This window comes from Biomphalaria glabrata, chromosome 1 (genome assembly GCF_947242115.1).
Source record: "Biomphalaria glabrata chromosome 1, xgBioGlab47.1, whole genome shotgun sequence".
Classification (NCBI taxonomy): Eukaryota; Metazoa; Mollusca; class Gastropoda; family Planorbidae; genus Biomphalaria; species Biomphalaria glabrata.
In genome coordinates, this window is record NC_074711.1 from 79,591,605 (window position 1) to 79,616,968 (window position 25,364).

At 38.8% G+C, this 25,364-nt stretch overlaps 1 protein-coding gene across 4 annotated transcripts in view; it reads right to left on the bottom strand.

The window, feature by feature from the left end:
* Positions 1-25,364, bottom strand: part of LOC106063124 (myogenesis-regulating glycosidase-like) — a 50,504-nt gene that overhangs the window by 10,125 nt on the left and 15,015 nt on the right. Inside the window, exon 2 of one of the 4 annotated variants that reach the window (XM_056017634.1) lies at positions 1,466-1,805. The exons of 2 other annotated variants lie outside the window; for them this stretch is intronic. In XM_056017634.1, coding sequence (XP_055873609.1) covers positions 1,466-1,501 — 36 coding nt within the window. In that variant the 5' untranslated portion in view covers positions 1,502-1,805. Of the gene's footprint in view, positions 1-1,465; positions 1,834-25,364 lie in introns of all 4 variants that reach the window. One more of the 4 variants, XM_056017638.1, reaches the window with a different exon arrangement.

A 25,364-nucleotide genomic window follows, 5' to 3' on the forward strand; every position in this document is an offset into this window, starting at 1 on the left:
CTCTGTCAAACCCAAGAGTTGTGAAACTTGATAAATTAGGTTGAGAGTTGCAGAACTTGATTACAGAACGTATCTAGGAGAGTGCACAAGCTAATTAAAATAAGTTGCAGCAGTTCATTTATTTTTCATGCTAATGTAATTAAATTTACACGCCAAAGCCTGGATATAAAAGGTAGTGTAGTTGTTGTTTTTTTCAAGGCTTGACTAATATAAAAACTTCATTAATGAAAAGCGTTTTAAGACTGGTGAGCGCCAAATATCTACCAAGCATGATAATTTAAAAAAATAATTAGATTTCACTTCAGCAATCTGAAAAGAGTAGGGGCGGATGGTGGTAGTAGCTAGCATGCCCGTTAAGTTGGGTTATAGCAACAGTGCAGGGAGAGATCAGAGAGGGTTTTTGATCTCAGTAAATTAGAGACAAGGGAGAGAAGTAGTGGCCTATTGAATAGTGAATGAGAAGGCGAGCAGTGTACTCTCCCTTTAGTCAATATCAGCCAATACAAACATCAATGTGATGCGAAGGTTCCACAGTGAAAAGTTTAAAAAAAATAATAAAACGAACATCACATACAGAAACAAAACAGAAAAGAGAAATATAAATGAAGTTAGCACAACACACAACTTTTAAGTTGGAAAGTGCAATCTTAATAATAATGTGTTCAAGATCGTATACATTGAATTTGTAAATACAATCACCAACAAAAAGAAAGACAACTATTTATAAAGCCCCAACTAACACCTAATTAAAAGGGTTAAAATCATACACTATCCCAGCTAAACCTCATTATAGTGAACTTCATAAGACTAGCGCCAAAAGCAGAAACACCTTATACAGAGTGTGACAAGCGATCCCTGAGATGAAGGGTGTACCAAGGAAGCTGTTCGCTCTACTTGAGATTAACACTAATTGAGATTCAACTATCATTTATCATTTTAGACCACAAGAAATCAACTCTTAGAGTTGTATTCACTGTGAAACTGAAATGTGTTTCTAAGAAGTGGCTATTAGGATTCCAATGCTAACAGACACAAGGGGAAGAGATGGCAAAAAGTGACTAATCAGGGCTTAACGTTGTCACGTAGAGCACCCATTATTAAACAGATGTGAAAAAAAACTTTTTTAACTTTTTGTTTGTTTCATCAAGATTACATCCAATTGTATATTGTCTTCTAAAAGATACGTCATCACTCAGCCAGAAAACAACAAACGACTTAGCAGAGTAGAAGTCACTGACTAACATGCACGGCTAGATCGACACGTGAAATACTTTGGGCGGAATTCTCTTCTGAAGTCACGTCTGTAATTTAAAAGATTTATAACAGAAAATAGTAAACTTACATAATGATGTATTTCAATAAAAGTAACCTTTTTTTAAACACATATTTACACATACATATGTTGTTACAATGACATGAACTGTTAGAGGACACTGATATATATATGTAAGACACAAATACGTACAATTGGCACAGTATCATCATAAGATTTTGCCTCCATGGCTGCTGTCGTCTGCTAAATCACAATAGCTTTCCCGCTAGAGCATATTTTTTTTTGTTTCTTTATTCGTCCTTTCACTTTAGTGAATAGAAAACTTTCATTTCGATATACGGTGTACACTTCACATAATATACTCTTTTTTTTTCTCTCACTTTATGTTCTTTTCTTATTCCAAGTGTCCGCCTCTCGCTGTCCGGCTGGGAATTGTTTGAGAACTCTCAGAATAAGTTGCCATTGTCCGCCACCATTCAGTGTGGGCGGGGGGTGCTCGAGTAGCCTCCCCTCACCACGGGGGTCATGCTAACTTTGGAGCAGACAAAAACACAATCGTACTAGACAGAGTAGAAGGGAAAGAATGCTGGGGTTTTAGACGAGCAATGGCTGAGTGGATTTGATAATGATGTGAGCATTAAAATGGGAGGGTCTACGTGAATTATTGCACTACTTGGGCCGGGAAATGGAGCGGAAACCCAGTGGGCAACGTCTGGTACTTAGCCGTGGCACGCGACTCACTTTTTTCTCTCCCTAATTCCAAGAGGAATTTAAACAATATTATTTGAAAGCGACGCAAGGGAGAGAATAATGAAAAAAAAAATATCTTCCGCCATCCCACCGAGTACTAGATCTCTTATCAAATATTTTCGATTCATTACATTGATCCAGGTATCAATAGGATAAAAGAAAGAGGTAGGTCATAACGTGACGTAGCGTCTAAAGAGCTTCACAAGCAGCAAAGAGAAAAAAAAAACGAACCAATGAAAAGAGAGATACAAGCTCAAACCTTCCCACTCAGAGCGCCATCAGATAAAAGTTGGGATGATTAATACGTTTTCTAATAAAGATATTTTTTTTCTTTTGCATTAGGTCTACATTTAATTTTTTAAATTTTTTTAGTTTTGACGGAAACAATGGGCCCGGCGAAATTTCAGGATTTCGGTTTAACTTCAAGGAAATTTCCATCACTGTAATATTTTGGGGCAAAGGCTAAGCCATTATAGTGCTTTGGTTTTGTTTTGAACCCTGCCTGGGTGGACCACTTCGGGGGCCGATTTTGAACTTAGTGTTTCACAAAAACTGTCTTTGTAACCTTGTTACTTTTATGATAAAAAAGGAGTTTTTTTTTTTTAACTTAGAAAGACAAAGGAACAAAATGAAGGTTCTTGTTCCATTTGCTGGAACTAATTTGTATACGATTTTTCCAATGCAATTTTAGCATGGAATTAGTCAGAGAATTGATAACTTAATATTAAGTCAAATGTCAACGTATCAGGTGAACATATGTACATGTGAACAAAAGCATCTGTCTTTTCTGAAATCCAGTCAACCGTAGAACCGTCTTTCTGTTTGTCTGTCTGTGTGAAGTCTTTCGTGTGTTAGTGTATGACTTTCTTATACACCAATAAAGTATATGGCTCCTTCTGTCTCGGAAGACAATGGATGCCCCCCAGATGAAATAGGACTTCATTTAAAGTTAAAGACATCCAATAGTGAACAGGAAGTTTAAAGTGAAGGAAAAAATGAGTGGTTCAACAACGACAATATCAGCAATAGTAAAGAAAAGTAAAGAATCATTTTAGTAAATATGGTCTCTAAGTATTTCTTTCTCATCCCAGGCTCTTTCCTTTCTCTTTACTCTCTTTCCAATCTCCTTTCTCCCTATTTTCTCTCTCTTCTTATTGCTCTTTTCTCTCTCTTTTTCTCTCCAATCAATGCCATAACGACGCGACTTTACATTTTTTTACCCAAACCAGAAATCACCCCCCCCCCCCCGGTACAGTAGTACTTGGACTAATAATGACGTCAGACACTGATGAACGTCACATTCTCTCGTCTTTTAAACATTTTTTGTTTCTATCATCTTGTACACCTGGCCAGGTAAAAAAAAAAAAGGGGGGGGAGGGAAAGCGAAAATCGAAAGACAAAGCAAATAAATCGTAGAAGGAAAGTAAAGATCGATACAGCCCCACACTTCATTGTAGGAGCAAGGGGGGATGGGAGGGGGGCGGGAGGTAGCACCACGGCGTGATTCTCAAGTCCACGGACGTCTCAAGGGCAACCAATCTGTGGATCGTGGGTCACTTGCTGACCTTGATGTACGAGTGGTCACGTGGAAACGACATCGCTAGCTTACATGTAATTGATTACACCAGGACATACTGGCCTGCCCTTTTCCTAACAAGTTCTTTCCAATCTAAACTTTCCTCGCGTCCAAACAGTATTCTGCATTTAATAAACAGTTTAGGTCTCTACTTTGTGCCATGACCTTAGGACCGAATGTTGCAATAGGGTGCGTGACATTTCTGAAGCATGTGACACACAACTTCAATAACAATGTGCTCTGGGGGCTGGATTCCAGGTGATTCTAGTCACCTCATAAATGGTGCTTACTTCGCATCTTTTGTTGTAATGACTTCGGGGGGAAAGTTTATTTCAAGCCTGTGTGATGTATTGATAAGCTAGTTGTTTAAAAAAAAACGCATACATTATATTAGTGCACTTTGTAGCTATGTTAGTGCACTTTGTAGCTATGTTAGTGCACTTTGTAGTTATGTAAAATCAAATATCTAGGCTCTTTCACTTTTATCGCTATTTTGTTTTCTTTAGTTGGCAACAGTGATCTTCCAATATGGCGTTCTAGCCGTTGTTATTTGTTTATTTGTAGCATAATGTCTCTTCTTTTTATTTCCTTACGTGTTCCATAATATAGCCACCACATTGCCCCATATCGCTCTCCCTTTTTTTTTTTAAATTGCTTAAGTAAACTTGAACCGACATTATTAATGTAAACAAATGCCATAACATAGGCGTAGTAGATTAGCCCTGAGTGAAACTCTAAGACGACCAACTAACAATTATTGCATGCTTGTTCTAGTTATCTATTTTATTTCCCTTATCGTGTATTAGTATAATCAAGTATAAAGCAATGTTAGAACTATTTGAAAAAAAGGATTCTATAAGAAGAAAAAAAAATGCCCCACACTCAGACACTCATAATATATATTAACGTCCTTTTATACCAGGAAATTATATATAATTTGCCTTGGTTCGATCCTCTTCTGTGTCACACAATGCAATACGCATCCAAATGCGTATCTTGAACAAAGCGGCAATTATATCTAGAGTGCTATTATGTATAAATATACAAGAGTTCGGGGATAAACATACAACTACTCCTTTGTACAACACAAAACTCACACAGGGGCAGGGGCGGGGCAGGTGAGTAAAAAGGACTGTCAGGTGTTTCGGCCACGAGAAAAATAAACGAAAAGGGAGGGGGGAAAAGGAATCTACTCAAAATTAATGGACCGAACGAGCAGACAAGCTTTGCTAAAAATAGCTCTCGACAGCGGTGACGTAATACTGTGATGACGCACGCAATGACAGAAGTGGCACGATGACATGGCTATGGAAGGAACGGCATGTCTGTTATCGCTCTGATGTAGCATGGCGATTGGATAGTTTTAAATGACTGGTAAAAGGGATCGTCATTATCGCCAGGAAATTGTGAAATGTGACAATTTTCTTTGACGCAGAATTAAAATTAAAAGATGATATTATTGACATTTCTTTTTAAATTAATATCAAAAAGTATTTTATAAGTTTTCCTTCCTTTAGCCAGCTTTTGGAAGCTGTCAAGGAAGAAAAAAAGTTTGATATGCAATATTGTAGTACGTTGTCCTTAGTGATAATTTTATCTTATCTTATAAAATATAAACGTTACTTTAAAAAAAGAGAAGATGATTACGTCCTACGCGTGTCAATCTAGTCATGCGACACTTTGCGAAGCTATAGGCCTACACTTTAATCAAAATTATCTTAGAAATGAAAGATATTCCTTCAGAAAACTAAGATTATTCTATCATACGCGTATCGATAGGTTAAGTAGTCGTTAATGTTAAACTAGTCGTTAATGTTAAACTAGTCGTTAATGTTAAACTAGTCGTTAATGTTAAACTAGTCGTTAATGTTCAACTAGTCGTTAATGTTAAACTAGTCGTTAATGTTAAACTAGTCGTTAATGTTAAACTAGTCGTTAATGTTAAAGAGAAATTCTACTAATTGCTTGGTTTTCGTTCCCCGTTCCATGTTCCAACGACACTTGGGGAAAAAAAAAAGAAGTACTTGTATAAATTTGTCCTCGCAGATAGAAAATATCTAATAGAAACGTGTAGTCTTTCTTTAGCCAGGTAGAACGAAAGACTTCCTACTTTTCATGTTGTCTGAGGCGCGCCACCAGCTCTGGGACATCCCATGACATCACATCCACATGATCTCGGTCCCCATCCAAAGACCGAGCAGACGTAGAGCCCCTCGTGTTAGAAACAAAAAAAAAGTACCATTATTACCAACAGGGCCTGCCTAAAGTCTAGGCAAACAGAGCAAGGTAACAGATCTAGTGGTTCTCTAGTAATCGAACAGCTCCCAGATCAACAGATCTAATGGTTCTCTAGTAATCGAACAGCTCCCAGATCATCAGATCTAGTGGTTCTCTAGTAATCGAACAGCTCCCAGATCATCAGATCTAGTGGTTCTCTAGTAATTGAACAGCTCCCAGATCAACAGATCTAGTGGTTCTCTAGTAATCGAACAGCTCCCAGATCAACAGACGTAGTGGTTCTCTAGTAATCGAACAGCTCCCAGATCAACAGACGTAGTGGTTCTCTAGTAATCGAACAGCTCCCAGATCATCAGATTTAGTGGTTCTCTAGTAATCGAACAGCTCCCAGATCATCAGATCTAGTGGTTCTCTAGTAATCGAACAGCTCCCAGATCATCAGATCTAGTGGTTCTCTAGTAATCGAACAGCTCCCAGATCATCAGATCTAGTGGTTCTCTAGTAATCGAACAGCTCCCAGATCAACAGACATAGTGGTTCTCTAGTAATCGAACAGCTCCCAGATCTAGTCGTTGTCAAATCGTTGACACTTTTCGATCTGACCGAAATGTTACTTTGACATTTAGTCGACACCAACGGCAGTCGAAATTAAATAAACTTACAAGCCGACGATATGTTTTTTTGTTCACCCCCCAAAGCGTGGAAGTTAAAAACTCCAATTAACGCCAGAGATGGAACAATTTCACAGACGACATGTCGCCAAAAATAATTACACAGATTATCAATGAAAGCAGTGATTTGGAAATGAATTTTGTTTTGGAAAGGAGGAGGGGGAGACAATGCATGCTTGAAAAGGGGAATTATGCAAAAGTGGATACGCAAGGAACAGTTCGAGGCACGTTTCTGAAGGAACTCACACGCACACACACACTTCCTATACAGGAAGATGAACACATTGTATTTATAGTGTAATGGTTATACACTTTTAGGTGTGATTAATCCTTTGTGTGTGAACAGCGATATAACATACAACTCTTGACAAAACTTACAACATATAATTTAACAAAGTACACATAACCGTCATTTTACATATTACCCATAACATTGATGTAACATAGCACGCATAACATTGAAATAACATATTGCACATGACAGTGATATAACATAGTACAAATGCCCTGTCACGTGGTGCACGCACTGATGCTGCCAGACAAATGTAAACAGAAAGCTTGTATGTGTGTGTTGTTGTTTTTTGTTTGTTTTTTTTTTGCACATTGGTACTCTTTACCAAGAAGCCCGAAAAAGACACTGGTCCCAGAACACCCCATTGGAAAGAAAACTATATGGAGAGCTCCCTGATTTGGAAACCACTCCGCAGTTCGTCTCATATATTGGTCCAGTCATTTGAACGCTCCAACATAAAAATGAGAAGTATGAAGCACATTGGTAGCTGCGAGTTTCTATAATGAAGAGTAACTAATATTGGGGAAATAATTCGTTTCCGGTACCAGAAATTTGGGAAAACTTTCAATTTCTAATGCGGCTTGGAAAATCTATAAATAGATGCGTCGGGCATGTATCGAGCCTCTGTTCAAGTTTCATCTTATACTGTGAACTTATTATTGAATTTAAATATTCTGTGCAAAGTTCAGTGTCTGCTCTCTCGTTTTGAAATTCAACTTTTTACAAAATTAAACGATTCTATTTAGAAACTAGGAATTCAGTTGGTTCTTCACCCAAAGGCTACTAGAATCATTGACATACTCTACATTTTGGATCATCAGATATAACTTGTGGAGGTATGGAAACCTATTTACCAACCAACTCCGCTGTAACGAGTCTACTATAAATGGTCTGATTAAATAGTTGAATATGTAGTAAATAGTAATTATATTTTTGTGTGCGCATAATTTGATGCAGTGCTATAACTATTAAGGCTTTTACTAAAGGCCCTTTGATCAATTCAGCTGCTACCTAATGTGCCTGCATGCCATTAAATGTTTAACATAATTGATTCCCGGATCAGGTTCAAGAAAAGGGGAAATCACCCAAGTCAATTTCGTTTGAAGATTCCGCGCCCTGAATGTGTTTTTTTTCTCCCCCCCCCCCTTCCATTCCCATCTTCTGTCCTACCAGCCCTCCCCCCCCCCTCTCCTGTTTTCCCTTTCGGGCCCAGAGTTTGATCTTACATATGGCAACGTCTCAATCAATGGTTGATCGGTTTAACGAGTCTGCCCCCATCACTCTTCCCCCCCAACCCCCATTTTTGTGTGATACCATGCTTCGCATCTCCCCTCCCAATTAATGTGTTTGTTCTGACCTGCCCTCTCATGGTATTGATTTGTTGGGAGATCTTGTGAGGATAGATATACACTTTAATAGCGGACAGACAGACAGACAGACGTAAGAAATAACGAATGACAAAACAGAAGAAGAAGAATCCAATGATTTGTTACATACTTAGAATATAATCAGAAGTTAGAACATAACCAGAATTCCTCGCATTCTTATTTTACAGGTACTCCCAGCACACGACTCAATAACATTTATTTTGTTAACAAGTTCCAAAACTAAACTTTGTGGGTTCAGAGTACACACTGAGGAGAATGTCTTTATTTTAAAATGTTGCGTTGAATTTGATCAATTAACTCGAACAAATTGATTATCTGGGCATCAATATGACTGGACAAGTTTACTTGAAAATAAAGCCTTTTCAAATCGAATTCCTATTTCCATTCCAAAAAGAGAATACAAGCGCCGCGTTCTCTTCCAATGAATGTAAGCATATGCTTGCCTCGAGCCTCTAAATACTATCGTGTTTTTAACAATGCCCTTCAAACGCTATGCAAACAATTATGAACAGTTTTAATTCCTAAATGTATACAGTAAAAAAACAAATGAATGGAACATAATGAGATGAATAATATTTCTACACATTGAAATCGTCATCTCACGAGGTTTTATATAAGACAAAGATTTAAGATGAATTTTTTACACAACTCATCATAGAGCCTATCTAGAGGGCGCGTTGGCTAATTGGTTAAGCGTTTCGCTTCCGAACCTGGAGTTCTGGGTTCGAATCTGGGATTTTGAATTTCGGGATTTTTAGGGCGCCCCTGAGTGCACCCAGCTCTAAAGTAAAGTAAGCAGGTCGTGATGCTAGCCACGTGACACCCTGCTCATTAGCCGTTGGCCAAGAAATAGATGACTTTAACATCATCTGCACTATAGATCGCAAGGGAATTTCATCATATCTACCAGCTTCAATAATCAATGTTTTAAACGTATAGGGATGAATGCACGATCATTAAAGCTCTTCATTTGGTTTAGGAGTACTTTTTAAAAAAGATCAATAAAACATCATAAGGTTCACAACATCAATTTCAAAGTATTTTTCTCCCACTCTTTAACCAAAATATCAATTGTTTTCTATACCACGACATCGTCTATGGGATTACAGAAGAATCAAGTGCTGCCATTTGTTACTTATCAAATATCAATAAGGTGATAAAGCCACCCTATTCCCCCAGGCTACAACATAAACACCTAAAACTGCTTACATTTAAGGAATATCACGTGCCTTAGACCGGGGGTCCCGGGTTCGAATCCTGGGATTTTTTATTTCTGGATCTTTGGGCGCGTCTGAGTCCACCCAGCTCTAATGGGTACCTGTCATAAGCTGGGGAAAAGTACAGGCGGTCGATCGTTGTGCTGGCCACATGACACCCTCGTCAACCGTAGGCCACAGAAACAGATGACCTTTACATCCTCTTCCCTATAGAGCACAAGGTCTGAAAAGGGGAAACTTGACTTTATGTGCCTGAGCTATAGCTATACGTTTATAAACTTACACACTAATATTAAGACTTACGGTACTTCAATGAAAGAAAATTAATCTTAAAGTTTGAAGATCTTGACTTTGAATTCAAAGCAGAGAAGGCGCTACCACACAAACAAGTACCCTTGCATTGGACCATACGTTCTTCCCATGCCAATAGCGTTGATAACCCCTGACCCTAACCCCCTAAAGAAGTAAAAACGTGCGTGTTATTTCACGTGCCAGTTTCAACCAATCCAAAATGTCAGTGTAGTTTTATAATCTTTGTTTCCCAAAATAATCAACTTCGACAAGAATGTTTTTAAATGTGAAAATAATCATTTAATGCAGACCGATATAATAATCGATACCAAAACTGATAAGACGATTAATTCAGACGGATAAAAACAGAGTGTAGCTAACGAGAAATAAGCATCAGTCTCTAATCAACTAGCAAACACAATTATTCAGCGCATATCAACATAATTAAGTATTATATATTGACACACTCATCCATTGCAGACTGACCCTAGGATCACTTGGGCAAACGGGCACTCATCATCTATCCCATAATTCTCTTAGTATCACGAGACATGCCTTTTATGCTGCGCGTGAGTGATCAGCCCTATACAACAAGAGATGACCATCATGTCTGGGCGGTGAGGAGTCTGGATGTACTCTTACTAAACACATGCGCCGACACGAAGGCTATTTCCTGCACGAGTTCCCCTTTGACCTTCTCCTCAAATAAATACGCGATGATCAGACGGGGGTATCGATATAATTCACATCGAGATAGAGTTTATTCTTAGATCTACACAAGCCACTCTCTAACTTGTTTACCAGCCTTTATAAAAATAGTAGATGTCTGCGATATGTTTCATTAGCGACAACGGTTTATTTTAAACTTCATGTAGAAAAAAAAATATCGTCAATGTAGTCAAAGAGAAAAAGTTTCTTTTAATGTCCCAATGATAGTTGGCGTTTGTCCAACTAGTCAGCCAGTGAAACAAACAAAAAACAAAAAAAAAGAAACCCAACAAATCGACCGGAATGCCCCACGGTCAAGTAGACTACAACGTGATGGAGAGACTTGCAGTCGCCAGGCGAAGTCGACTAGGACAATGTTGTAAGCAGTTGGTCAGTGACACCTAACCTCTTTCAATCAGAGGTCAAATAGAAAGGTCGTAGGTTTGACATTTAAAAACTGTAATAGAAAGAGTTTTCAAGACACGAGGCTGTCCAGTGAGACTTAGGCCACCAGACTGACCAACTAAATAACTGAACGTAAGCTTCTTAGACATATATGTGTCCATGTAGAGTAATGTAGACCATCTGACGCCATTTGTTGTTGATGGTGGTAGTGGTAGGTTTACCAGACGTCCGGAAAAAGGCCATGCTCTCCTCGTCCTCCGGCCATAAGCCCAAAGTGTCAAAATGTCCGGCTTTTTCACTGTTGTTCACTGCAATGGCGTATAATCTAATTAAATACTTCCTATCTTCAAGTAATTTCAAATATTCCGGTAACATGGAAAGATAAAAAAAAAATGTCAAGCTTTACGGTGTTGATTTGCATAACTTCTTAACAATGAGTGGGATGATAAATGCACGAGATAGCGACCCATAATACAAGACATCATCCAGTCAACGTTGTGTTGCTTACTGTTGTCATGTTTGTGTTTTATAACAATGATCCAGTCAGTACTAGCAGTAAAATAAAGAGATGTAATTTAACAACATAGACATTTTCTTTCCCTCTGCACATGCAAGAGCTAGATGCCAGTAGATTTTATTGAGCTCTGTGACACGACTCCTAAATTTAAACTCCCAGCCAAAATCAAAACCAAACAACGTAACACTCGGCTGTATCTCAAAGCATAAAACATGCAGGCCAGATGCTATTTAAGTTTTACGGTTATTTACAGTGACTTGATAGCCGCGCTCCTTTTATGTCGCCGCATATTGATCAGCTCTACATCTCTGCGCCAGTTTGAATCTCCAGAAGCAACAAAAGCTAACGTTTCACCAAACGACTTTCCTGGTTTGTAAGCTGCCTGTTTTAATTGTGGCGACACGCGAAGTGGAGACGCTGCTCCAGAAATAAACTTTAATAGCGAGTAATAACCAGATGACTGATGTTTGTACGCTGTTCACGCCCACTCTTTCTGCAGGGTCATGCCAGAACACGGCACGATGACTTTCCCCGGTTACGTTTTGAAGTCGAAATGAATCACAAAGAAAAATGTTTGGCTCAAATATCTTCAGATCGGAGACTTTAGTGAACAGAAGGAAAACAGAGAACATTCAGGTTCTAGAGTCCAGGTTGTAGAGTCCAGGTTCTAGAGTCCAGGTTCTAGAGTCTAGGTTCTAGAGTCCAGGTTCTAGAGTCTAGGTTCTAGAGTCCAGGTTCTAGAGTCCAGGTTCAAGAGTTCAGGTTCTAGAGTCCAGGTTCTAGAGTCTAGGTTCTAGAGTCTAGGTTTTAGAGTCCAAGTTCTAGAGTCTAGGTTCTAGAGTCCAGGTTCTAGAGTCCAGGTTCTAGAGTCCAGGTTCTAGAGTTCAGGTTCTAGAGTCCAGGTTCTAGAGTCTAGGTTCTAGAGTCTAGGTTCTAGAGTCCAGGTTGAAGAGTCCAGGTTCTAGAGTCTAGGATCTAGAGTCCAGGTTCTAGAGTCCAGGTTCTAGAGTCCAGGTTCTAGAGTTCAGGTTCTAGAGTCCAGGTTCTAGAGTCCAGGTTCTAGAGTTCAGGTTCTAGAGTCCAGGTTCTAGAGTCTAGGTTCTAGAGTCTAGGTTCTAGAGTCCAGGTTGAAGAGTCCAGGTTCTAGAGTCTAGGATCTAGAGTCCAGGTTCTAGAGTCCAGGTTCTAGAGTCCAGGTTCTAGAGTCTAGGTTCTAGAGTCCAGACCAAATCCAGAGCATATAGTTGAGCTATTTGGTGACACAGTCAAGGAGGTTTTAGTGTTGCTTATTGTCGTAGAAAGGAATTTAACCCATCAACTTTTGAGATCTGAATTTCGAGATGTGTATATTATCCTCGCTGGATCTAACAGAACGGAGCTAAAAGTGTATTTCTGAAGCTAAAAGTCCCGGGTTCGAGTACTGATGAAGGCGGAATTCGTATGGTGTTATTTTGTTGTTACACAACAGACAATGTGAATGGTATTCAGAATTGAATGTTCTGTGTTAAAAGTTTGAACAGCTGAATGGATCTAGAGTCAATTGTTTTACAAATGAAACGTGTTTTAACCCCCGACTGTACCTCGAATTGATTGTCTTTGTGTGATGCATTTAATGAACATAGATTTAAACAGCACTGACTTAAAGTGGGCATGTCAGGGTGGAACCTGGAATGAAAGTCATTAATTTATAAAGTTACTTCTCGTCTGGAGTCAGGCAAAAAATGATTTTTTAAATTTCTATATTTATTTATTTTGTATTTGGGGGGGGGGGGGGGGGGGACATTTAGCCATTACAACAGTGATATTTTTGACCAACTTTTGAGAATTATGCACTATGTAAGTAAGAACATTTATAGCGAATTCTATATTATTGGACTGAACCCAGGTGCCAACACTTCTATTCTAAAAACTTGAACACATGCACAAACACAGAACCACGTGGTCACGAGATTTCTCCTTCAACCCCTCCATGGATGGTGACACATCAACACCTGGCCATATGAAAATAGCGATGGTAGGAACATGTATAAAATTTGTTTTAAAAAAAGAAGAAAAAAAAGAAACGGGGGAAGGAAGTTGAGTTCCAGCAATGATCAGTTACCCTCAAATACCAAACTTACGGAGTTCAGAGCCGTTCGAATACTGACGTACCAATGTACTGTAAATAAGTACCGTTAAACCATGAAGATTTCACTCCAGTGGCGTAGCTATGGTGAGGTGGGGATTTCCCATTACCTCATGTCATGATGTCGAATGTCAAAATGCAGGGGCCCTTAAGTAGTCAAGCATCCCCGGGCCCCCAAATGATGGCAAATTCCTAGCTGCCCACTCTTTTCATTATGCAGACACATTGATTCATAGATAGATTTCATAAGCACATAAGAGGCGGATATTTTCAAATGCGTGTGTGTGTGTTAGCTTCAGGGCATAAAAAAAAGTCTTAGATGATATACGGTTATTAATTTAATTAGTACATTTAAAATGTAAATTTAAAAATCTCTTCACTAAATGTAATGAATGCAGTTATGTAATTCAATATAAACAAAAGTGTCAAGTACACCTAGTGTGCTTAGAATTTGAATCGTATATATATATATACTATGTAATGTCATCACGTGGATGGCTGCCTAGACAGTCGTCTTCTGGTATCGATGGTCCCGGGTTCGAACCTTGCTCGACGCCATCCTCGGTTGTCCTGCGGGAGGCTTGGGTTAGGATGTGACTTCAACTCTGAACGAAAGTCCGAAACGTCGAAACATACAAAACAAGTTTCAAAAAAGACATTCTGGGGGGAAGTTCAGGACATTGTCACAACAGAGTGTTGCACGAAACTGTCAAGCAGCATAAAGCACACACACACACACACACACACACACACACACAAACAAATGGATACACATCTTTAACTTCGCCGACTCGTATAAAAGATCGTGATGAGAGAAACGACTATTTTTAAATCTAAATCTTTCTTTCAAGAAACAAATTGACAAGAACCTAATGCGTTGTAACCTAATGTGTTGTAATTTTCATTTATAGGCTATCAATGTGAAGCTAATAGTTATAAACATGAATGAAGCATAAACGCTACATATATAAATTATAAAGGCAATAACAGTTTTAACAGAAAATAAAACGATGAATTAAAATGGCAAATGGGAGAAAGTCTGAGCAGGACACGAACCCCAAACCTCCGCCTACTGACGAAATGAACATGAGAGCATCGAAATCATCCCCCTCGACCCCCCCCCCCCCCCCGGGTCCCAAAAATATAATTTATTTGGAACGCTAGTGTCACTCAGAGATCAACTGTCACGAGGACACACACTGCCTCCCTTGCCTCGCCCTCCTTCAGGCGTGGAACGACTATGGTTGCAGAACACTTGTTTCTTCTGGCTGTGGAGCCCACTTCTCGAGAGACAGTCCCGTTTACATATATCGCGGGTTAAGGTGGTATTCGCTTTGGGGGTAAAGGAAGCTAGCCATTTTTCGTTTGGCATGCTTTTCTTTCAGAGCTGAGGCCAATGCTTTTTCGCAGTCCATAGCTTTTTTGGTCACCATCTCTCTCCACATAGTGCAGTCTAGGTCCTAGGGTTAGGTTTTCACAGTTGTCAGCATCACCGTCCACTGCTTTCATGTCCCATTTCATTATATCCACGCATCGGAGGTGGGGACCACCAGTTTTTTATTGAGCCAGTCCCAAGCTGACCATAAAGAATACGATTGTCCTCCATCCGGCGGACATGGCTAAGCCAGCGCAGACGGCGTTATCTGATGATTGTAAAGATGCTGGGAAGACCTGTTCAAGCAAGTATCTCAGTGATATAAACACATTCTTGCCTCACCGACAGTGTCAACAGAGCCGACACCCAGACGAAGCCAGCAATGCATACACATTGTGCATATCAAAGAATAGTATACTATATATACAGTGTGTCATTTTATATGTAACATGCAATGTGGTCATTTCCAACAATAATTTCACGATTTTTCCAGCTAGACCCATTAAAAAAATAGTTTTAAAGAAAATTACAAAGAGAATTCAAATTCATTATATTATAAAAATTTATTCCGTAGTTAACAAATGTAGCCTTTTTTTAAACATTGCTGGAGTATGTTAAACATTTAAAATGTTACTATTCCCTGCTATATAAGGAAATACCGAGGCGGCTCAAAGCAAAATCAAAAATAAAGTCAGTATCAATCAAGAACTTGTTATTTGCTGACGACTGTGCCCTAAATGCCTGCTCTGAAAATTATCTGCAGAGCATCGTCAGTGACTTCACAAGAGCATGCTCAGACTTTGGCCTTACCATCAACACCAAGAAAAGACTGAAATCTTATATTTGCCTACTCCAGGGAAAGCCTAATCGGATCCAAACATCAAGGTAAATGGACATGATATAAACGCAGTGGACAGATTCACATATCTTGGCAGCACACTCTCCAGAAACGGAAAGATCGATAATGAAATCGACCTGCGTATCGCCAAGGCCAGTGCATCCTATGGCACGCTGTCTAAAGACGTCTGGAACAGACAAGGTATCACCACAAATACAAAGCTAGTGATCTATCGAGCTGTCTTCCTCCCTACATTGGTCTATGCCTCAGAAACGTGGACAGTGTACAGGAAACATGCAAAGAAACTGAACCACTTCCACATGACATGTCTAACAAAAAAATACTGAATGTCAAATGTCAAGACAAAATACCAGATACTGCAGTCCTTCGAAGAGCGGGTTTGCAAAGCATACACACAATCCTGATGCAGTCCCAGCTGCGATGGACAGGACACGTCTGCAGAATGGAAGACCGCCGCATCCCTAAACGACTCTTGTATGGCCAACTAAGCGAAGGAAAGCGCTCGCAAGGAGGTCAAAGAAAACGCTTCAGGGACACCCTCAAAGCTTTTATGAAGGCGTTCAGCAGCCAGACCCAGGCACCTGGGAGACAGAGGCACATGTCAGAGCATCATGGCGTCGCGCTGTGAAAACTGGCGCACATGTTGCTGAGGAAAAGAGAACAACGCTGGCAGAAGAAAAACGCCAGAGAAGAAAAGCAAGGCCAATGACACTAGCTCCAGCTGGAATAACCTGCCCAGTGTGCAGCCGAACATTCCGTGCTCACATAGGTTTCACCAGCCACATGAGGAGGCATAAAACCCCAGTGCAAAGCCCTCAGCCCCCTGCATGACAAAGTGGTCACCATCGAACCACGATGGACGAACTATATATATTTGAAGTCTATTGTTAAATCTATTTCAACAGAGTTCAGGAGTTTCATACAACATACAACAGCACAACATACTTTATATCCAAATGGTGTTCTTTATTTAATACATAGAAACCCAAAGAATACATTTTATTAAACTCATATAACTTTGTTCTCAACACAGACCCAACACAGACTGATGGTTAAGGAGTATGTAAGCCCACTGCTTTATCACAATCCAATGATTTAATAATGGCCGAAATTGATTTTGTTGTTGTTGTTGTTGTTTTATCACATCTGCTTTGGGGTCACTGTCGGTTGAGACAAACGACAGTGTATCCCCTTGGGAGAAACAGATCTGATGGGGCTTTCACAACAATCTCAAACAATCTCTAACGCATGTCAAGTAGTGTGTGACTTAACTCATACAAATATTATCAACGTAAATAGTTGGGGACTTGGGGTAGCCTTCAATGAAACTTTAAGAACTCCTGATCTAAAGCAAAAGATTTTGTATTCCATATATAGACCACAAGGTCTGAAAGGGGAACTTTATATTATATATATACATATATATTAATGTCATTATATGTACAGTTGTTAAGAGCTGATGGAGAGTGGTAGAAAGAAACAGAAATGGATTACATTGGTTGGAATAGCTCAAAGACTGAAAGAAATACAGGGCTAGAGGCCAACGAACAGACAAAGAGACAGAAAGAAAGATGGATGGATGGATGCATTAGATTGATGCATTGGATGGATGGATAGACGGATGGTTGCATGGTTCGTTGGATGAATGGTTAGATGGATGGATGAATTGGTGGTTGGATGGATAGATGAACGGATGGATCAATGAATATATGGATGGATATATGGATACATGCTTGGTTGGATGGATGGATGGATGGATGGTTAGAGATAGATAGATAGATAGATAGATAGATAGATAGATAGATAGATAGATAGATAGATAGATAGATAGATAGATAGATAGATAGATAGACTAACATCAAATGTTATTTTTCATGCTGTTACAGAGAAGGGAAGGAGGCCAAACAAATTACTCATTCTATCGACCCCCAACTGACCTACGATTCAATCCACTCTCTGCTGTCTACACCTAGCCATCCAATCAGAACGTTACGGCACTGGAAGCGGCCTGAACAAACAAGAGACGAACCGGAAACACCCGACACTGGCCCAGTGGTGTTGCCAAACCATGAGGAGAGGGAGACGCCGGGGGGGGGGGGGGGTTTAGAGAGGCGCCCCATGTTTCGGACACGTCAAGACAACCGGACAGTGGAAGGACGACAGATCATTTGGGAGCAAGTGACCTTTAGAGATTACACCGAGAAATGACCACGATAGGGTAAGCGCACGACATAAGAATGAGATCGAAGATGTAAGCCGCCATGTTAAACGCGCGGACGCATGGATGGAGCTAGCGAGATTACAAGCAGACGAGAGAAAAAAAAAACACTGGCAACGAAAACTTTTTCTATACGGTAGAAACATAGAAGAAGATCAGAGAGCAATCTATTGAATAGCTGGAGACCGTTTCAAGCATTATTATAATACAAAAACAACATAAAAATACAATATCTCTATTCAAGTCAGAACTTCTTGGAACCGGGGAAAAGCCAAGGATTTAGCCAGGACCGAGTCTGAACGTTGATCTCAAAAACGGCTCTAACGATTTTCCTAGAAATTTAACAGTGGATGCATATTCAAGAAACTTTTGCGCATTGTCTTCTAAGTCTAGATTTAAAGGTCTATATCTGTATCATTGGAATTATTCAATCTAAAAAACAACAACATTTGTTTATTAAATTTAAAGTTGATTTAAGTTGATAGATAGATTATCTAAGATTTGTTTCCATTTTTATGTAAATCTTATATAGATTAATTCAGCTTAAACCAACACTTGTCACCTAAAATGTCTTGCCTTTGTTCGAGATGCCAAACAAAATTAGTAATTACCAATAGTTAATTAACTAATTGGTTATTTTTTATCATTGTTTGGTGTGTTGTCAAGTAAAAGAAATCATTCTGCAAAATGTCAGGGTGTCGGAGAAATAATGTTTAGAAACTTTTTACTAGACACAGTGAGTTGATATAAGCTTTGTACAAATAAAGTTCAGATATATCAGGCATGGAAAAAAAGTGGCAAGTCTAAATCCCGCTATTACGTGGCTAACTTTGACCAAGGCTTCTTCACGTTCTCTAACACAAGAGATCAGCGGTCAGATGATTTGGTCAGCTTGGGGTGGATAGGTTATCTTTGCGTACCACGAAAAGCTCAATCCAATCTGAAGTATCATTTAACATGCAGCTTTGTCTCCCCCCACAGCAATTTGATTTGCACCCCCCCCCCCCCTTTTCCCCTTGTTCAGACACTAGGTCAGCAAATACTACTTGTCTTTTTTTTTTTACACGAAAAGATGTGTGTGTGTGTGTGTGTTTTAGAAGTCTGGTCATTGGGCTGATCAATAGTGTTTCATTTACATCGTTCTCTCTCTCTCTCTCTCTCTCTCTCTCTTCCTGTGCATGATCCAGTCTCAAAAGGGATGTGAGGAAAAAAAGAGGAGGGGTGGTGTAGGGGGAGTGATATAATAAAGGCGGGGCTAAGTGATGAATTGATATGATCAGTAATGCTATTATTACCTCGACAGTGTATAAATAATTCGGCGACACACGTATACACATACATATATGCACACATGCACAGAACTGGCCTAATGTTTTTTTGTTTTTACTTCCCTCATCTCATCTAGAAGGAATTAAATAATAGTTTCACGCCAACAGTTCCGTTGAGCTCCTGGCTATGCCCGAGACTAGATGTAGTTGTCAGCTGGAGAGGTGTAGGAATACACGACAGTGAGAAATTTCAAAGTGATGTACAGCTTCAACGAAAATACTGAAAGTTTAATCTGAAAACATCAAGCGTTCTAATAGCAGTCCAAACGTGCGCTATCTTTTCAAGTCCTTTGGTTCTTTCTCATTCAGAAGACTCTTTCAGAACTTTCGTTGATTCATGTGGATGGAGGATGAATTTTTTTTTACAGAGAAACAGCGTGCTGAGGTTCACAAATTGAGTTATTTGCTTTGGATTAAACCAGGGGTTCTCAACCTGTGGGTCGCGACCCCTTGAGGGGTCGATTGACGATTTGTCAGGGGTCGCCTAAGACCATCGAAAATATGGATTGTATTTAGTGTATTCTTCTATTGCTGTGTATGTTATTGGGGGAGGGGGTCGCGGCAGAGTGGGGGATAGTAAAAAGGGGTCGCCGAGCTTAAAAGGTTGAGAACCGCTGGATTAAACTAAGCTTATTTAGTATTCCGCGAGGATAAATAGTCCGCTGCAGCTAGGTTGTTGCAACTAGGTTGTGAGTTTTAATGCTTAGAAACTATTCCGCGAGGATAAATAGTCCGCTGCAGCTAGGTTGTTGCAACTAGGTTGAGAGTTTTAATGCTTAGAAACTATTCCGCGAGGATAAATAGTCCGCTGCAGCTAGGTTGTTGCAACTAGGTTGAGAGTTTTAATGCTTAGAAACTATTCCGCGAGGATAAATAGTCCGATGCAACTAGGTTGTTGCAACTAGGTTGAGAGTTTTAATGCTTAGAAACTATTCCGCGAGGATAAATAGTCCGCTGCAACTAGGTTGAGAGTTGTAATGCTTAGAAACTATTCGAATATTGAGAAAGACTAAAAGAGAGACCCTGTTGCAAGCAGACGAGCAGACCGCCATATTGACACATACACACATAAGGTCACGGCTTTTCTCTATTGTTTTCATTTCAGCTCGGCAATCATGTAGAAAGACGAGGTTAAGGCCGGCTTCAAACAAAACAAAAAAAAATCAAATTTTTAGATCAAATATTTTGGAAAATCGCCAACTAAAAAGCAGTCGATGAGGTTACGTCAAAAATGATTACGGTCTCGCGCAGGAATAAAGGGAGGCAATCCGAGGAATAAAACTATGGCCGTAAAACAATATTTTATGTTTTGTTTCTGTACAATCACGTCACGTTCTACTGGCCGCATGTCTCAAGGGGGAATAGCGAAGCAAACAAGTGAGTCTAGGTATGACGACCGGGACTTCAATGCATGTTTTGTTCTTATGGTATCTTTTGGGACCAATCCAATCTTTGCCATCTGGAAGATTTCAGCTGGCCAATGGTTGTGGTAGAGACTGGAACACACATTCTCCTATTCTAAGTAGTCCCTATTGGGACATATATCTAGTTATCAATTTGGTGTGCTAGCCCAGGATATTACACAGGGATATATGCTGTCCTATTCAACATTTTAACGAGTCAAACGTCTACACACTTATAAATACAATTAGAAGCATATCACAGATGTAAAAGTGGAAACAAAATTTTAAGGCTGTAAAAATGTTAATGATGTTCGATTTTAAATGTTTATTTACAAAACAAAAAGGTTGACCACTGCAGAAGCTGCCCTGTTCATCCTGATTTAATGAATGATCTAATCATATCTGTTCAATTTTTGCATTCATCCTAAATTTTCAACTATGGCGCGAAAAATATATATAAACAGGGTTTTTTTTTTGCCCTTAGAGTACAGTGCAGGGTAAAGGAAGTGCTTAAAGGCTATGTGGTTTTAAAAGCTATAACACAATATATCTATATTATAGGTATTTCCTTAGTGGCGCGACAGTACATTAAATAGCTAGAACGGAAATATGCTAGAGAAAAAACGGACGAAGAGACGGCTTGGAGTGAATTTGAGGACGTGGCCTGTGCCCTGCTTTCTGTAATATAGATTTTTGTTCTAAAAGGCGTGATTAACTTATTCTATACTCTTCGCTCTCTTCTTTGCTTTCTCACGGATATCATTTGAAGTAAACAGTGTGTTCAAACACATCTCAACTAGATCTACCAACCACCATTCTACTTTTTGTTTTAGCACTTCAGAATCAAATTTCCTAAGCTCGGTGGCTGAGCGATAAAGCGTTTGGCTTCTTAACCTAGGGTCGCGAGGTCGAATCCTGGTGAAGACTGGGGTTTTTAATTTCGGGATCTTAGTGCGCCTCTGGGTCCACCCAGCTCTAATGTGTACCTGACATTAGTTCCAGAAAAGTAAAGGCGGTTGATCGTTGTGCTGGACACACGACACCCTCGATAACTGTAGGCCACAGAAACAGATGGTCGTTTCATCATCTGCCCTATAGAGACCACAAGGTCTGAAAGGGGGAACTTTTTTTTTCTTTTATTCCATTTGTAGGTCGAGTTCGTTTTATTTAGCATCCTTGACAATATTTTCATTATTAAGTTTACAGTCAATATCTTCATTGTTGATAATTGTAATTTTGCAAAGAATACCAGAGAACTAGAGTTTCCCTCCACCAGAGCGAGAACATTTCCAACCTGCGGGGCACATTCTTTTCCCCCTTTCTCTTCTTGAAAAACAAATCCTACCACTTGACCGCTGGTAATGCTTGACGGTTGATCTCAGGTGATGAAACACTCAGCAGATAAACAAAAAACTTGAGATAAACGAAAACGTTAGATAAAAGAGATTTAGATAAAAAGAGATTTAAATAAAAAAAAAGAGATTTAGATAAATGAAAACTTGCTTTCAATTGAAAAGCAAGAAAGAGTTAAACCAGACTTTTAAAAAAAAAATACGTTTTGTTTATTCTTTGTTTTATTGAGTAAGATGTTGAAGAACCTTTTTTTATGTTACGATTGGTTGTTAAAAATTAATGCTAATTAGTTTCTATTATACCGTTACATTTTAATCAACTTTTTTGAAAGGAAAGAAGGTTTTTTATATCAATAATTCGAAAAAAACAACAACTAGCGTAATAAAAGTATAAAATAACTGGCGCCTCCTAAAATGTGTTTTTTCCTGATAACAAAACAATCTAATTATCAGCCTTTCTAATTAGCAGGTTCCATGGTTCAATTATAAATGACAGATAGTGCAAATGTCATCTGTTTCAAGGCCTTATGGTTTAATCCCTGCCTCCACCGAAATTCGAACCCTAGAACGCTCGGTTCGGAAGCCAAACGCTGCAGGCCTCAGCCTCAAATCCTCAAAGGTTCTATGCATAAATGAATGAACTTGATATCGCATCACGGTTACATAGACATGGGCCATCGGCAATGGTATAACTAATATCAAGTGTACCAAACTCTCTCGCTAGCCTTCACAAAACAAAAAAAAAAACACTGGTTTTGAACAAGTTTTCAAAGCCTCGAGAGGGCGCTTTGCGTAAACCCAGGTGAATGAAAAAGTTCACACTGAATCGACGGCAGGTGAGTTGAGCAGCTCAGAGTACTCACTTAGTGAGGAGAAGATTTATATCCGGAGGGGCGGGGGGTATCAGAAGGGACAGGATGTTAAATTCGTTTTTGTTACCCCAGAGTTCTGTGTTATGAAATAATTTTTACAGGGGGGTCGTCAGACGAGGTATTAAAAACACTTAAGTCTGAGAATATATATATATATATATATATATATATATATATATATATATATATATATCAAAGAAGCTTATTTTTTTGTCAGATACTTATCTCACAGAAATGTAAAACGTTTTGTTACTGTTATTGAATATTATCAACATTAACTGAGTGTAATGTAGAGATATAAAACAAATGAATACATAATGTAGAATATTGATGGATTGAAACGACATAAAAAACCCAAGCTTATGAAAAGTAACGAATAATTATAAATAGTAACGGTGTATATTTATATAATATAGATAGATAGATAGATAGATAGATAGATAGATAGATAGATAGATAGATAGATATAGGCCTATTCTATATATATAATGGCTACTAGTACTTTGAATAATATAGGGATGATAATTCGTTTTTGTACCTATATTTCGATGTCAATTTCTAACGGAGTTTTGAAAATCTATAAATAGATGAGGCGACCTTGTGAGTCTACAAGTTTTAAAGCTTCATGTTAAGTCTACTACTGTGAATTTATTAATGAATTTAACATAAAGTGTTAGTGCTCGAAGTTAATTGTGTGTTCTTTAATTTAATCATTTCCACTTGGAAATTTAAATTATTTTATTTTGAGAAAAAAAGAAAAGAAGTTTGTTCTATCCCGGTATACAATTAGATATTGGGTCATCAGATTTTACTTCTATACAGTCACCGCCCAAAATCATTGTAACAGTTTGATGGTCTGATGAAAAAAAAAAAAAACTTTATATAACGGGGTCCCCTCAAGCACAGGGCCCTATTCGGTTGCCCCTTTTCGCCCTTAAGAAAAGCCGCCTTTGCACCACGATTAAGAATGACACAACCCTAACCTTAGACACACCCGACTCTAATCATACATTAGCGTAACTAATTCATCCTTATCTACGGGTAATACTAAAAACAACAACATTCGAAGATGCAGGAACAACAAAAGGAACCTTTCGCATCATTAGAAGAACAGGAGCCAAAAGTGTATTTGATAGCTAACAGACCACGCAGTGTACATTCCGGGTTACCAAGATTAGTCAAGTTCGAGCTACATGTGCATGGCTTGGCTTCTTTTTTTTTTTCTTCGATAAATTCTTAGGAGGCTAAAAATGGATTCCTCCCGCCACCCGCGCCCCTCTCGGCCATGGCTGAACATAGACAGGTTAGGTACTGATAACCCAGTCCATGGTATTGGCATCAATACACTTTCCCTCTCAAGTGAAGCGATACGCAGATACTTATCACGTGACTTGTGTATTTACATTGGATTCGGATGTGACGGGATGGATACATATAGACAGCGGAGATAGAATGGATGGAAGGCTCGGTCAGTCTAGAGCTCTAAGTGGAAAGGGATGGAGGGGGGAGAGTAGAACTAAAAGAACAGATAAATGTTGCTCACAGATGTTACAAATGCACGCGATGTGAAGGGCAAAAATCTCCAGGGGGGGGGGGCTATTTACAGTGGCACCCATACAGAACATAAATGTATGTTAATTCAATGTGAGGATCAAATCAAACTGTGGTCTATTCCTTTTTTCTTTTTTTTTAAAGAGGAGTGTACCGTTTGGTCAGACGCAGACATCCCTAAATGGTTAGTATTTGGTATAGATACATAGACTAACAGGATACTCCAAGGGGCACAAACTTATTGCAAACCGACTCTTAATCCGCCATCCACAGTAAGGTAATCTCAACAAAAAAAAAAAGCAAAAAAAAACTATAACTTTGGCTTTTACACAAATCTGAATAAAGCTTGAAAAGTTCGTATTTAATCATATTCAACTTTAATTTGATGCACAAATATTTAGTTTTCAGTTTCAATGTAAATCCTTGTGAAAACACAAATGAAATTGCCAGAAGTCATTATATTTCAAGGTATATCAAACTTCTACTTTTGACAATAGAATAAGCTCGAGCGGATCTGTCTCTCGTCTCAGACTTTCATTCGCCATTGGTATCTACTCGTCTGCCTCAATTCTAGTCAAACGTTACTTCAGAATTCCTTAGCCATACAAAACACGCCTACACAGAATTAAGAGCTTCTAAAGTTTTAATTAAACTATCGTGGTTACAACTTTAAACAAGAAAAACATTTTTAAAACATACTATTTTTAAAAAAGCAAAGCTTATATTAATTGTATCAATTAGTTTGGATCAGTTATGTGATTAAATTTGTTAGAGATTGACTGACATCTTTGTGAGCAGTACCGTACTAAATAACAATTTTACTAGAATATAGAAAAATTTAAGTTGAAATTAAATGAAATAAATGTAGAAGACTTCAGAAATAATATGAAATGGTATTTTAGACGACATCCAACTCATTACAAAAAAGACAGGTCTTTTCACTCTGGCAATCTGT